Source organism: Oryzias latipes, chromosome 24, assembly GCF_002234675.1.
Source record: "Oryzias latipes chromosome 24, ASM223467v1".
Lineage (NCBI taxonomy): Eukaryota > Metazoa > Chordata > Actinopteri > Beloniformes > Adrianichthyidae > Oryzias > Oryzias latipes.
In genome coordinates, this window is record NC_019882.2 from 18,765,970 (window position 1) to 18,781,191 (window position 15,222).

Genomic DNA, 15,222 nt, shown 5'->3' on the forward strand with positions numbered 1-15,222 from the left:
GCGATTGTAATGTTCATAAACTTTATTGAGAACTGTTGTGTAACGGCAGATAATTTTCCACTGAGACGCCATTTCCTTTTTGTTGCACACAAGCTTTGAAAATGCTCCACTTGGAACTCAATAACGATAATTACAGATCAAATTTGCCTTAATGTGATGTTTTATGACTGATGGAAACCAACAAACAACCTATTGCAGAAATGTCTTTCATTGTTCTCCATCATGGAACCAGAGGCAGACATCCTCAATGTCTGAAGTGAAACTGCTGCATCTATAATGAATTTGTGAAGCCATTTACAAGAACTTCTTTTTTTGATTCTGTCAAAGAGGATGTTTGAGAATGTCAACATCCCCCTTTTTTGCATGCATACAGTGCTGAGCTACCAGGTGTTATAGAATTGTATGCCTTGGTTGCTGCACAGGTCAGAGTTGTGCGTCGTTCTTACTGAGAGTTGGCCTCGGACACCCGCAGCAGCTGGATGAAGCGGTCCAGCAGCGGCATACAGATAGGCCCCAGCAGCATCTCGAAGCTGGGCTGCATCAGCTCGGTCAGGCTCTTCATCAGGCTGCTGTCGCAGCAGTACACCTTGTTGTGGGGTGTGACCATGTAGGGAATGAAGGTGTAGTTAGCCGAGCACGTCTGTTGACAAAAGACGGGAACAGCTTTAGCCATCGAGACTAAAACCTCTTTTCATTTCAAGTCAAACATCTGAGTTGTTACGTATTCAAAGCCATCACGTGGAGCAGGAAGTGATTTATAATTGGAGCTTTTCTAGAAACGGGGACTTGAGCGGTAACTTGGACTTGAGATCCAAACTGTAAAAAAGAAACAAACTGCAGCCAAGACCTGAGAGATGAGACTCGAACATGCGGTCGGATACCTAAAATGGGACTTGGAGGGGGACGAGGACTTGAAACATGGCATGACATTTGTGGCAGCTAACTTTCTGTTTGCAAAGCGAAAGCAAAGAAACCTTTTTGGTTTAAAAAAAAATCCTGCATGTCAAAGGAATTGGAATAGTGTTGCTTTCACTGTTGGCAAGAAAAAAGAAAAGAGGAAGTGAAACAGGGGTGCGGTTTGGAGCAATGAAAGTCATATGTGAATAACGACTGCTGCAGCGGCAATGCAACTCTTTCAAAAATACATTTTTGTTTGCGACAAAGACTCAAAAGATAATAAAATACTGCCTCTATGTTTAGCTCTTCTTTCTAGCAGCTCGTGGCATCATGGAGATCACATGATAGCTTTGTTTTCTGTTTTTCAGGACTGGCTGACCTGACAGGCGACTCGTGTCAGAGCTCAGGCATATGTGAGAAGTAGAAATCACCGGGGATCATGTGAGTCAGCCGTTCAGTTCGGTTGACTCATGATTCATCTGTAAGAAATGTGAGGAGCAGAATGTCTAAGCTTCAGATCCACATGACCGATCTGAGCTTCCTTTGTTTTGGGTTTTTTTTTAGAGTCTGCAGCTGAATGAGGGGATGATTAGAGGAAAGTTTTGATTGACAGGCGGCTCATATCTTCAAAAAGACTGAAGTTAAATTCTTTTGCATTCTCTCACAAGCTACTTCCCAGTCACTTCCTGTTTGAAAACAATACATTTATCTTTAAACCGTGGATGTGCAGCTTCCTGGTGAGTTATTAGCTTCAGCTCTCTGCCTCAACTGCAGCTTGATGAGTTTGGACCCCTGCCATCCCTCTGACAGCCTGTAATGAACTCCAAAGCTTTTTCAGTGTCACTCCCAGCAACCACCTGCTCAGAGCCAAACTGTAAAGTGGAGGGGGGTGGGGGGTTCAGCAGGTGCAAGACAACTAATTATGGTTCAATTTCTGTTGCATCTATAAACAGAGGAGGGTAAACGTTTGGTCTGCGAGTCGTGTGGAAAGATTTTTGCAATATATAAAAGTTGGAATTTGACATTAGAATTTTAAATCCAGGAAATAAACATAGTCCATCTTAAGTAGTTTTTTTTAACTTTGTGATTAACTTCAATTATCTCTGAATATTTTAAAGTTAAAGCAGGAATTTGATTAAGAAGCACAGAATTGATTGTTAATGAAGCATCATTTCAATGCAAACTTAAAAAACTATAAAAAAGTGACTTCCAGGTTGAAGCTTGTTCAAAATTGAAGCGCAGTTCTTTTAACGACCACAGGCGGCTTCTTACATAAGCAGATTAATCCTTATTCAATGTTCTCCACAAAACAGAAAGAAGAATACTCGTCTCTAAAATGCATATTCGTGGCAACCATTGCTGGGTAATGTTTTTAGGAAGTTACTATGACTATTGAACTATTGGCATCAAATGTCTTTACTGGAAATTTTCAAGCCATTGTTTGTGCCGATGACTTCTCCATTTTCTAAAGGGAGCTCAGTAACGTCATTTCATGAGACACCAGATTAAAAAAAATGTGGTTGTAAAACAGTAATTTAAAATTAATCTCTATTAGACCATTACAGCTTCAAGTTGTATTTTTTAAATTTTTTTATTTTTATTTACTCCCAGTTCTCTCCTGAGCGTCAGCATTCAAGGATGCACAAAAATTTGGCTCCAACTTGATCATTTCTTGTAAGAATATTGTATCACACTATTGTTAATCTTTTAAAGTTCCACTCCGATCATCTTTTGATCCATTTTTTAAAACCTTCCTTGTGTGTTTTTTTAAATTATGATTATGATGATTATGCTGTTTTAAGACAAACTAAAAAAAAAAAAAGTTTTTAGTTTGGGGTTTAGTTTTTCAGAGATTCACCTCTGAGTTGTGGGCGGGATTGTCAGTGTGGAGTAAGCCCCGCCCCCCCTACATTCCCATCATCCTTCTGTTTATACCACATGTGTCAAACTTAACGCCCGCAGGCCAAATGTGGCCCACCATATCATTTTATGAAGCCCGGGAGAGAATAAAAGTTTTTAATTTCTTAAAATAAAAAATAAAAATTGGTGTGTATTTATTCATATCTAGGGGGAATTAGACTTGAAATATGGGATTAGGCGACTATACAATAGAATTTAAACACTATCCATATAACCCAGTGCTTCTCAAATAGTGGGGCGCGCCCGATGAGATGCCAGGGGGGCGCGCAGTAGTAGCAGTTTTAGGCACAGGTAATAAGGGCAATTGCGCGAGGCAATTTTAACCGGGGGGGGGGGGGGGGGGGCAGTGCTTGGAAAAAAATCTGATCCTCATTGGTTTCCTATTATCTGTGATCTCACAGTTTGGAACAGAAACCTGTGAATTTCCGTCCCTGCAGCTGCTCCCTTCACCTGTCACGCACACGAGCCATAGAAGCAAAGGGGAGGGGTAGGGGGCTCAGGCAGTGCAGCCTCTGTTGCGCAACACCAGGATCACAGCGTGCCTTTAGATGACTCGGCTCATGCTAATAGTGTCATTCTTTCAGAACGATTTTGATGACGTGTCTTTATTTTCCATAAATGCATTCTTTGTCTGCCTGTGGTTTAGTTGGTGTCAGTATTTGACATAAAGACAGCAGGTAAAGCAGTAAAACAGCTGCACTTTATGAGATCAGAAATAAACAATCCATCATTTAAAAAAAAATCAGCACAATGTTTTTTTTAACCTATTTCTTCAGACTAAAAACATTAATATTGGTGCTGCTGTGTTAATGATTCAGATCAATTCACATTTATTATTATTGAATTATTTTTCTCAGCATCAAATGGTTCAGTTGGTCAAAATGTTTCTAGTTTAAATAAAGACTGAAAGATTTTTTTATTTTAGGCACTTTAAGCTACTTTTCTGTTTTAGGCTATAACAGGGTTTCTGTGTGGCTGAATAAAGTTAATATTTGTTGAAAGTGAATTTTTATTGATTTTTTCTTTTGTTAATGTTAAAAGATACAATTTTAGGTATACTCACACAATTTTTATGGATACCAACCTAATATATTGTCACCTCGGTGAGTGTGTGTGGGGTGATGGGGGGATGGGCGGGGGGCTTGGAAAAAAATTATTGAGAAGCACTGATATAACCTAACCTGATAGAATCAAATTTAGAAGGATTTATGCCAGATTATGCCAAGCAAACATATGTTTTCTATGCAACTGTAATTGTCACTTTAAAAGTTATAAAAAAAAAAAACTAAATGAGTTATTTAACATTAAGGAGTAGTTATATTTATTTTTCATTACATTTAGTTACATGTATAAGTTATATTTGGCCCTTTGAGGACAGACACTATGCTGATGTGGCCCTCGGTGAAAATGAGTTGGACACCCCTGCTTTATACTCTCACCCACTAGCTTACAGCCCCTCACAACCTAAAGCTAACATTACTGGTGCAACAAAAAATGGAATATTAGAACTATCCAGCCGTACAGTTTAGATCCAAATTCCAGCTCAGATGAGGAAAACAAAGACAAACATGGATCTATTTGTCTGCAGGCGGATCTTTCAGAACAGAGCAGGGAGCTTGTGGCCCACCGACTGCATCACTATTTACACAACTAATACACAACCAAAATCTGTTTCAAGCTGCATTTTTGCATCAATACAACAATTTGAATAAAGAAACAGCCAGAAATCTAATTTTATTCTTAATTCTCTTTATGCATGTCCTCCATCATCAGAAAGATGCTACAAGAACATGTTAAAAACGGCAAAAACAGGATTTTCTTTGGAGTGCCTTAACAGAGGCAGGAAGAACAGAGAACAAAAGATGGTGAGATCGTGAAGTGACATGCGTGAGCTCGCACTCTCGCTCTCCTCAGCGTTTCATGCCGCTGCGACCACTCTGAATAGCCACTTAAGAGAGCTCCGTCTTTCTTCTGACTCCTGCACCAGCTGCTCTTTTCTCTGTTATTAAAGAGCCGAGAAGGAGCCGCTTGCAGTTTTTCAATTAGTTCTAACTTGATCACCTTTAGATGTAAAATTGTGTTAAAATGTCTTGTCAAATGCTTGGATCTACCTTGACATAATCTATATATGCATCTCTGCATAAAGCGGTTTTATCTATGGCTCTGAAAAGCTGATATCAGATCTGCTTCAGTAGTTTTGTTTAGTCTGAGTCATACTGAACTTGATTTCCTCCGTTTAAAAGCACCAACTGATTTGAATGCTGCTCGCTTTTGCATGAAGACCGTTTTTTTTTTTTTTGTTGTTTTTTTTAAATCCACATGCAGATGACAGGTTCAGACAAACATTCAGCAAACCACAGATCGACAGCAGAAGCCATTTACATGTTGCATGGGACCAAATATTTCTCACAGCTTTTCAACTGCAGCACAAGAGAAAGCCCTTTTGTAACGCTGAGAGGAGAAGCATAAGGTGCAAGACGCCGAGCTGGCTGCACAGTTTTTGAAAAGGCATTTTCTTTGCACCGTATAATAAGTGCGATTGTGAGCAAATGTGTGAAAAAAAATTTTGGTACTTACAGTGTTCTTCTGGCAAATGATCTCCTGTAGGAAGAGCAAAGAAAAGTGCATTAAGATGCAACAATGACATATACTGAGGCTAAACAATAAAAGAATGTGGTCATTTCCATTTAGAGGCATTTTATCAAGATAAATAAAGCAAAAGCCTATAAAAAGTAAGCAGGAGAAAATGGTTTCAATGTCAGTTTAGTGCCATTTTTGTTTGCTTGCTTCAATTTTAGTCACAAACTAGACATTTGAATGTTTTCTTTGCCATGTAAACCCACTGGAATCTGACCTCTGTCTGCTTCATGATGGGGTTTTACAAACACCAAGGTCAGGGCTGTTGCAGGGCCTCCTTTTTACAGCCCAACTAATACAAAGCTCAACAGTATGGTTTCTCCTGAGGAGGTCGGAGGCTTTGACACCCCAGCTTTCCAAGTTTTTCCAGTTTAGGGTGAAAAAAAGACCAATAAAAAGCTTGAAATTGAACAAAATTGAGTTAAAGGTTGTCAGAGGTTAAAAAACGTAAGTATCTAAAACTAAAAAATGAAGTACATTTCAGAATAAGACAAAAAGGTTCTTTCCATGGAACACAAATAGATTAATAGTTGAAGCTCTGTGTGAAAAAGAGGTTGATCAAACCTTGAAATTCATTCCTAGAGGTTTCCCAACTTTGCTATTCAAGTGCTACCAAACCCTTGATGCAGAAAGCGGCAAGAAAAACCTGCTAAGACTGCTGACTGAGGTGGAGATGACTTTATGGAGTAAGATAATCCGGATAACTGATGCCTGGAAAAAGATCCATTCACCTTCCATACCCACTTTTTTCTTGTTTGGGGTTATGGGGTTACTGGAGTCTGTCCCATCTACTGTTGGGTAAGAGCAGCGTACACCCTGGGTGGGTCACCAGGACACACAGACAACAGCATTCACAGCAGCTGTTTTGGTTGTGGGAGGAAGCTGGAGTGCCTTAACATTGATGGAGAACATGCAAACTTCACACAGAAAGGACGCAGCTGAGACTCGACCCAGGACTATATCCCTGTGAGGCAAGAGTTCTAAGCCCTAGACCAGGGGTCCCCAAATCCAGGCCTGGAGGGCCGGTGTCCTACTTGTTTTCCAACCAACCTGCCATTGAAGCTCCTTATTGGCTAAACACACCTGATCCAAGTGATCAAATAAGGCAGGGATTCTAGAAAACCATCAAAACACCGGCCCTCGAGGCCTGGATTTTGGGGACCCCTGCCCTTAACCAACCCGAACAAGCTCAACCCCAGAACATAAATGGAAATCCTTGGTTCATCACTGTGATTCCTTGTATGCTCCAAAAGTTGTTAAAAACACTTGATGTGGCAAACACGGAGGAGGGAATGTGATGGTATGGGGCTGTTTTTGCCGGCTCCAGGGTCAGCCCGAAACAAACAGCCACTACAGCTGTGTACAGTCCCCATGAAAAACCTGGAAACATGAAGTCTTAACCCTGTTGAGCCGGTTTGGGATGACCAGGACCTGAAGAATGAATGCAAACGTTGACTAAAAAACATTCATGGAAACTTCTGCAGGAGACTATATTTTGTTGTGGAAGGTATTGCTTTGAACGCTTTGTTGTTCGTGCTTTTAGCATATGGTGTTCACACAGGTCTGTCACTAACCTATACTAGCACATGTACTCAACAGTTGGAAGCTTGCAGGCAAAATGTCTAAGCAGTGCAAATCTGGTGAATCTTGATCCAGCCTTCCTCTTTCACAGCTCTTTTCCAAAATATAAAGGACTTGGTGTCATAGAATTCTAGCTGGGCAGAAACCACAATGATTTATTTCTCCTTGATGATCAATTTTTAAACGGTTTCAAAAAGGACGCTACCTATATATAACTACCTAATCTGAGCCTCTGATTGTTCAACTCGTTTAACTTTCAATGTCCGGCCATGCGTTTTGTATGTAGAGCCCAAAAACAATCTTGAAAACCTACATAGTCACACGTGAACGTGAGAATTTTGAACACGGAAGCCCAAATCACACATTTACATAGACTTTTCTTTGGAAGTGGCTGCTTGAGCGCGTGTTACTGAGGTTGGTGTGAACGCAGCATCAGGAAGCAGAGTCATCAGTGTGTGAATGTGTGTGCGTGTGCATGGGTGAATGGCACTGTGACTGTAAAGCGCTTTGGACATGAAAGCAAGGTTTAAAAAGAAAGGGCCATGTAAGTAATCACCAGTTCCCATTGATAGAAAATCCTTCTCCTGCAGGAGATTTGAACATTATAAACATAGACCAGTGTTCTGGTTCCGATGCAGGTACGTCTGCCAAAAGGAAGACTGCAAGGGTCAGTATTACACAGAGCTACCAGGGAGAAAAAAGGAATTCGGGTAGAGAGGAGCAGCACGCCCAGTCCGACCGGAGGATCCTACGATAGTCCATGTGGCTACACGATGGATAAACTCCTGTCAGACACCAGGTTCCGTCAGAGGAGGGCGTCATGTCCCCAAGAGTCATTTATGACATTGAAACCAGTCTGAAAGGAGCGTAGAATGTGCATCTATGCTGTGTTTGTTCAAAAACAAGCCTCCTCTGAAGGTTGACTGGACTATCACCAGATTCAGGGCTATAGCTGTGATAAGTCTCCCTCTGTTAGGAACCCTAACATTACATTCATTAGTGTGGTAACAAGCTTTTCATGCTGGTAAAAACTGTCCCTTTAAAGTATTATAGCACAGAAGTTTCACTAAATACTAATATTTACCTTAGTGTGATAAGAAATTACCTGAAGGACTCCATGTTAATGCAAAACAATCTAATTTGACAGAAAAAAGTAACATTTTACTCTATTTTTAACTACTAGTTTCTACATAGAGCTTCACAAATAAATACTATAACAGTCAGTCACCTGCAAAGATCTGCTGTAAGACAAAAGAGACATTTTGAAGGGAACTCCTCCACTGTGGTGTAGTGGTTTGCATTCTCCCCTCACAGTGAGAAGGCCCTGGTTCCAGTTTACATGTTTTCTTTGTGCATGTACAGGTTTTCCGGTTTCCAGCCGAAGTCCAAAAATATGCTTCATGTTTGGTGAATCTAAATTATCCCTTAGTTGTAAATAATAACAAATATTAACGGACTGGGTTTATCTGCGCTTTTCCTGACGCTCAAAGTTCTTCCAATGTGTCCGGTGGACACCAGCAGGGATCGAACCGCCGACCCGTCAATCATTGGACGACCTGCTCAACTGCCTGAGCCACTGCCGCCCTAAATGTGAGGGGGACTTGCCCAGTGGCTTTCATGGTTTGAATCCTGTAAATGTCATTGGTCCTAAGTCTTGTTATGCTAACATTTTTGGGACGCATTTCTCAATTATCCTGTAGTTTGCAAAAGTTTAAAGGTTGTAAAAATGTGTCGCCTATTGAGGTCTTTCTTTGTCCAAAGACGAGTAAGCTTCTTTTTGTCCCAAAAACTGGGAAATGTGGTAAATTTACCACAACTAAATGGTGATTTTTATTCATTGAGTCTCCAATGCATTAAGAGTACCGCTCTGTGACTTTGGTTTGGAATCCTACACCTGTGTTCCAACCCTGGTGAATTTTGGTGGGCGGGATTTACAGACAGGAGACAGCTGTAGGTTTGCATTTTTTCCATTTAGCTACAACCAATCCCCATCTTTGAGGTGGTTCTCAAGTGTAGAGGGAAAAAAATGAGACAGAGCCAAGCAACGGTTCAAGTCGAAACGTTTAACGGAAACGCAGCTCTCGTCACATAATCTGTTTTTCCGTTTAACCAGGCTTTATGTGGGGAAGAATTGTATTTAAACTCAATATGTTTTGCTGTAATAAGACATAAACGTAATTTAATGCTTAAATGATTGAGCCTCCATCATAGCGCTGGGTTAAACAGACTGTTCTGGACACATGCGCTTGCAATTTGATGGGGAATAAAAAATAAATGCAGGCGCTGCTCGATCCGGAGCTATCTTCCCATTAAAAATGTGCTTAACCTCTTCTGTTTCAATCTGGCCTAACAGCTACAATAAATTAAATTAAATGAGTCCCCACTACTAAATTACATTTCAGCCTGGCCTTTTCCTAAATATAGCCTTCAATCACCTCCTCTATGAACGGCAGTGATTTTGCAGCATGTCCGATTAGTAGGTTGTCCTGGTTTCTGCTAGCTGCTTACCTGCAGCGACTGGAGGGAGTCGGCATTAGTGTCACAGTACAGGATGATGTTGTTGGCCATGCTGAAGCTCTCTCTGACGCCCAGGTGGTAGAAGAGGGAGGGCTGCCGGAAGGCGTCGGTCATCTCCACCACAGCTATGTCTGGTGAGGAGAGAAGTATCACACGTTACTTTAAAACACTACCGCTCCAACCGCATCCACCTCTACATTACAACAGCTGGATTTGAATGTTGTAGTTTCTGCCTGGAAATGACGATGCAAGATGTCCGTCCATCCATCCATCCATGCATCCACCCACCCATGCATCCATCCATCCATCCATCCATCCATGCATCCATCCACCCATGCATCCATCCATCCATCCATCCATGCATCCATCCACCCACCCACCCACGCATCCATCCACCCATCCATCCATCCATGCATCCATCCACCCACCCACCCACCCACGCATCCATCCACCCATCCACCCACCCACGCATCCATCCACCCATCCACCCACCCATGCATCCATCCATCCATCCATCCATCCACCCATCCATCCATCCATGCATCCATCCATTCATCCATCCATCCATCCATCCATCCATGCATCCATCCACCCACCCACCCACCCACGCATCCATCCACCCACCCATGCATCCATCCATCCATCCATCCATCCATGCATCCATCCACCCATGCATCCATCCACCCATGCATCCATCCATCCATCCATCCATGCATCCATCCACCCACCCACCCACGCATCCATCCACCCATCCATCCATCCATGCATCCATCCACCCACCCACCCACCCACGCATCCATCCACCCATCCACCCACCCACGCATCCATCCACCCATCCACCCACCCATGCATCCATCCATCCATCCATCCATCCACCCATCCATCCATCCATGCATCCATCCATTCATCCATCCATCCATCCATCCATCCATGCATCCATCCACCCACCCACCCACCCACGCATCCATCCACCCATCCATCCATCCATGCATCCATCCATTCATCCATCCAACCATTCAAGCCCAGACATCCCTCTCCCCAGCTACTTCTTCTGGGGGGGACCCTGAGACATTCCCAGGCCAGCCGAGAGACATGTCCTGGGTATTCCCCAAGATGTGACAATACAAAAGCTTGGCATTCGCTAAATCTTTAACCGTTTATGCAATCAACGTGAATCAGCTGTTTCTGACATGCAGAAAAGCAGCTTTTCAAATCGATTTCAGGATAAACTGGCTTAAAAAAAAACAAATTTTATTCTTTGGTATAAAATGAACAAATGATTTTGTTATGTTGTGAAACAAACGGTGCAGAAATAACACAGAATCGTAAAACAATCCTTGTGCATGAGGAAGTTTTTGAACAAAAGTATAACCTAAGGCCACTTTTAAATCAAAATTCAAGAAAGTGAGAGTTAAAAAAAGGGAGAAGGCCAAATAAATTGGTTTGTAACTAACATTTAAGAACTCAAAAGCAAAATTCTACTTTTTTTTTTTTGTTAAAGAAAAATCTGTTTGCTGGCAGAGACTAATAATGAAAGTGCAAACGTAAGAGATTATCTGGGTCGATTTTTATTTTTTAACGAAGAGAGAAAAACAATAACGTAAGGACTTAAGGTCTAATAAAGGAAAACATTGTAAGAAACATTGTGATACTAGTTAGAATTTTACTAAATAAGGATATATTTATAATTAGATATACAAGGAAGCAGGTTAATAAAATAGTTTTGGTTACAACACATACAATTGTTTGCATTGCTGTGATTTTCCCAATGCTAGGTTAAATTGAGCAAAAATTTAATTTATTATAGATTATTCAATAGCTCTTATTTATTTTGCACTATTTTAGGACAATATCACAGTAGCAATCTTTTAATTTTACCGTAATCTGGCATTTCAATGATTTAAATCTGCATTTTGTGTTCTTTGATTTTAAAATTTGCATGGAGGTGTTTTTTTATGCAAGTATGAAAATAACAGTAGCGTTGAGATGTGTTTTTGGTGTCATATTTTTTTCTGCAAATAGTCGATTGACTTAACTTTAAAATCTAAGGTCATACCTGGAATTACTTTCAGATGTTGGCAGATGTCGTTTCAATAGAAGATCTTTAGATATGTTTCAAAACTTTGAGCTGGCTCAGAGCATTACAACCTTTAAAGCAGTTTCATGATTTTTTTCTTTTTTTGCTTCTCAAAACTTGCATCATTTCAAGGCTGATCGTTAGTAAATGTTAGCGATCTCTAACATCAGAGAATCTCCTTCTCAACTTTTAAAGCAAACGTCTACTCAGGCTCCAGCTGGATTTCATTGCACGATCCAGATCAATATGTCAAGAGGAGTAAATATGGCCAAGAGTCACTCAAACCAGCAGTGCCGCTGGTCAAGAGGTGGAGATTTCCCACCCTGGAACAAAATGAGCGCTTCTTCCAGGAAAACAAGCCCGTTTGCTTCTGTGCATGGATTTACAGTCAGTGGCTTATTTCCCGGAAAGACACACCAATGTGGTTCTGTCGATTAGTCAGTAATAAACACCAACGCTCTGAAGTTTGACAAAAGGTGTTCACTAGAAGCTGAGGCTCCTCGCCGTCACTGATACAAGTAAAAACAAAACTGCTCCGGTCTTGACAAAGATAAAGCCCCCACCCTTGTTTTTTCTACCGTCTCCAACTATCCGCCTTTCTATGTCAACATGCATATTACAAGGAGTTCAGAGCAGACATTCTCTGACCTGTGAGAGGCGGTTTTACCTGGAATAAAGCTTCTCAGTAGGACTGAAGCAAACAAAAACCTGTCAGTTAGTTCAACCCGTGCCTGGATAACGACGGATTTTCCTCTGAAGGGAAGCTACCGAATTATCCAAATGAAACCTGGACAAATTTGGCATCCATTTTTCATATGTGCACTGCCGGCCTGACATGTCATACATTCCCATGTGGCTGCATATGCAACACTACAGTTTAACCAGGTCTCAAAGATAAGTTCACAAAACTCAGTCCGTAGACGAATGAACGGAGAGTCGCTACTTTACACTCTGGAAGACGAGAAAAGCAATTCAAACTAAAAAAAAATATGACTAATGTTGTAATCTAATGTTGTAAGTTGAAAAATAGAGCTATAGTCACATGCACCTGCTGGCATGTGGGGGTTGACCCGTACAGGTGTTCCAGGTTTTTGGGTTGTCCAGGTAGACAGGAGCAGCTGGTGAAAGGCGGATCTTAAGGGGAGCACAGGTGCGTCTTACAGTTCCCTTAAGGCTTGTTGCAAATGGAACCAATGATTGTTTTTCGTGTGGTGAATGTAAGACTAATGTAAGTTTTGTGCACTTATGATATATGGGTGTTGCTGTCGTACGGTGTCCTTATGTCACACTCTAGTTGTTAGTAAAGCATTAGTCATAACTGCCCTAATGGATAGATACGGGCTGTCTGTAGGCGAAAAATGGGAAAACTTGTATGGGGCACGAAAGGAGCATGAACCTTTTACGTGACCAGCACTTACGTCAGTCCACAGGATGTTGGGGGAGTAAAAAAAAATATGTATGAAACATCTGAGTCTACTTCACCCTCACTTACCCTTGCATGTTCTACAGTATAAGTGTTTGCTGCAATCTTTTGGGCGTAGCCCGTAGTTAAAAACACAAAAATTTGCACTCAAAGGGTTCATCGAGTAGTCTACAACCTCGACATTTTGTGTGTTTTGCACATGTTTTTTTCACCTGCAGACAGCCCGTATCCACCCATAAGGCCAGTTTTGACTAAGGCATAGCTTTGTCAATGTCAAGGAACTGATTAGTGTACAAATGTGTCAAATAAAAAGCCTTAAAAGCTACAAGAGAACTTGTTAGTCACTAACGATCCTAGCCTCTGCCTATTTACTGCTTATAAGGACATAAGAAATTAAAAAAAATATCTGCAGGCGTTCTTTTTAGAGATAAATCAGAGAAAAGACAGGTTTATTGATAATGTCAATAAAGATGAAAGACAGCATGTCAATACAGAAACCTCACATCAGCTGACAGACACAGCGGTGGTGGACTGATGAAGTACGATGGGATGGAAGTGGTTTTCTTACATGATTTTCCACACAAGGATGAAATGTCCAACAGAAAGATGGAAGCACTTTTTCATTCCATTGAGGTTCATCTTAAGACGTTTAAATGTATTATACTCTGACTGGACATCGTATTTTCCCCCATTTCTGCTCCTAGAATCAAACCCAAACAGGAAGTACCAAATGTTGCAGTTCCACAAATAGCCACTTGAGGCAGGTTGCAAAAAGAAGCAATTTCCCTTTGACTCCAATTGCAGAATTTAACACCAAAAAGAAAAGTTAAAAGACTTATTTTGGTTTTAAACATATTTAGTTTCTCTTTATAACAATTGCAGCCATGTTGACGTATTTTAGCTCAAATTGTGTTTATTTTAATTATAACTAGTTTGGTTGGTGAGAATTTTAATATCAGGTTGTTGAGGAAACATCTGAAATTCAAAGGGCTTTTGTGGAGCGTATACGGGTGGTTAACCATTACTTTCCCTGATAACTAGTTTGGTTTATAATACTAAAACATAACCACCACCTTAGTTAGTTACCAGCGACTTTCCTCTTCAAGCCCAAGACACAGCAGTAGCTTAAAAACGAGAACACTTGACTATCAGATGACAACATTAAAAGAAAAAAAACAAAAGCCAAAAAAACTTTCTTTTTTTTTGAATTGCTGGGGAAAAAATATGAGTGAGGTGTTGCAATCGCCCAGTTAAATGGGGATTTTCCATTATGTGATTATGGCTTTACTCTGTATTGCTGGACAATCCGTTTTTTCCAACACTGACTTTAGAGAGTCTTTAAAACCGGGAGAGTTCTGTGTAGTGTGACGGCAGTGTTCTGCATGCACAATACAAATCTCAAACAATGGAGGACATGGGCAACATTACACCCGCTGCTCCCTCTGTGGCGTTTTGTCACACTTATGCTGAAAGGAAAGAAACCAGAGAAGGATGCCAGCAGCAAGGCGAAACTCCACAAAAAAGTAAATGAGAGTTTGTAAAATCTGCAAGCTGGCACTGAGATGAACAATTATTTTGGTTGATTAGTCACAATTATTTTTGAACCTTCTGTTTTTGCTTTCCATCTAACTCCATTAATATTAGTGATGCAGCAGAACAGATATCTGGCTTCAGGTTTTTTGAAACTATTAGGTAAAGCTTCCAAATCAAGTGGATCCAACTGCCCTTTATTTTTAGGATTTTAGGGACTTTAGTTTATTTAGTTTGATCTAAAAAGGTCTTCTATATCTGCAAAAAAAAAGGTTTGTCCCTCTAACAAATGTCCTCAAAATGCTTAAATTGACAATACAGCTGATTTACAGATACCATTTCTAATGAACTCTTGCTGCTCTGCAGAAACTATGTCCTAGAAAACGACACACGATTTCTTTATTTTGCCTAAAAACAACTTTATAATTTAGTAAAAAGACCACTGAGAACACTTTGACAGCAGACAACCCAAAACCTCGAGCTTATTGAGCAGAAGTTCACCTGTCCCTGGAAACCATTTCTGATTGCAAAGGAGCACCAGGAGCCTTGGGAGAGGTTTGGACAGCTCTGAGGCCATGTGGCTCCATCATGAGCAACATCCAAAATCAAGCAGGAAGCATAGATTTGTCTCCGAGAAGAT

General features: G+C 40.8%; 1 protein-coding gene across 1 annotated transcript in view; it reads right to left on the reverse strand.

Moving 5' to 3' along the window:
• map3k5 (mitogen-activated protein kinase kinase kinase 5) overlaps positions 1–15,222 on the reverse strand; it is an 80,323-nt gene that overhangs the window by 49,279 nt on the left and 15,822 nt on the right. The window contains exons 2-4 of the mRNA XM_023952698.1: positions 9,544–9,683; positions 5,395–5,418; positions 447–640 (exon numbers count right to left, since the gene is read on the reverse strand). Coding sequence (XP_023808466.1) covers positions 447–640; positions 5,395–5,418; positions 9,544–9,683 — 358 coding nt within the window. The remainder of the gene's footprint in view (positions 1–446; positions 641–5,394; positions 5,419–9,543; positions 9,684–15,222) is intronic.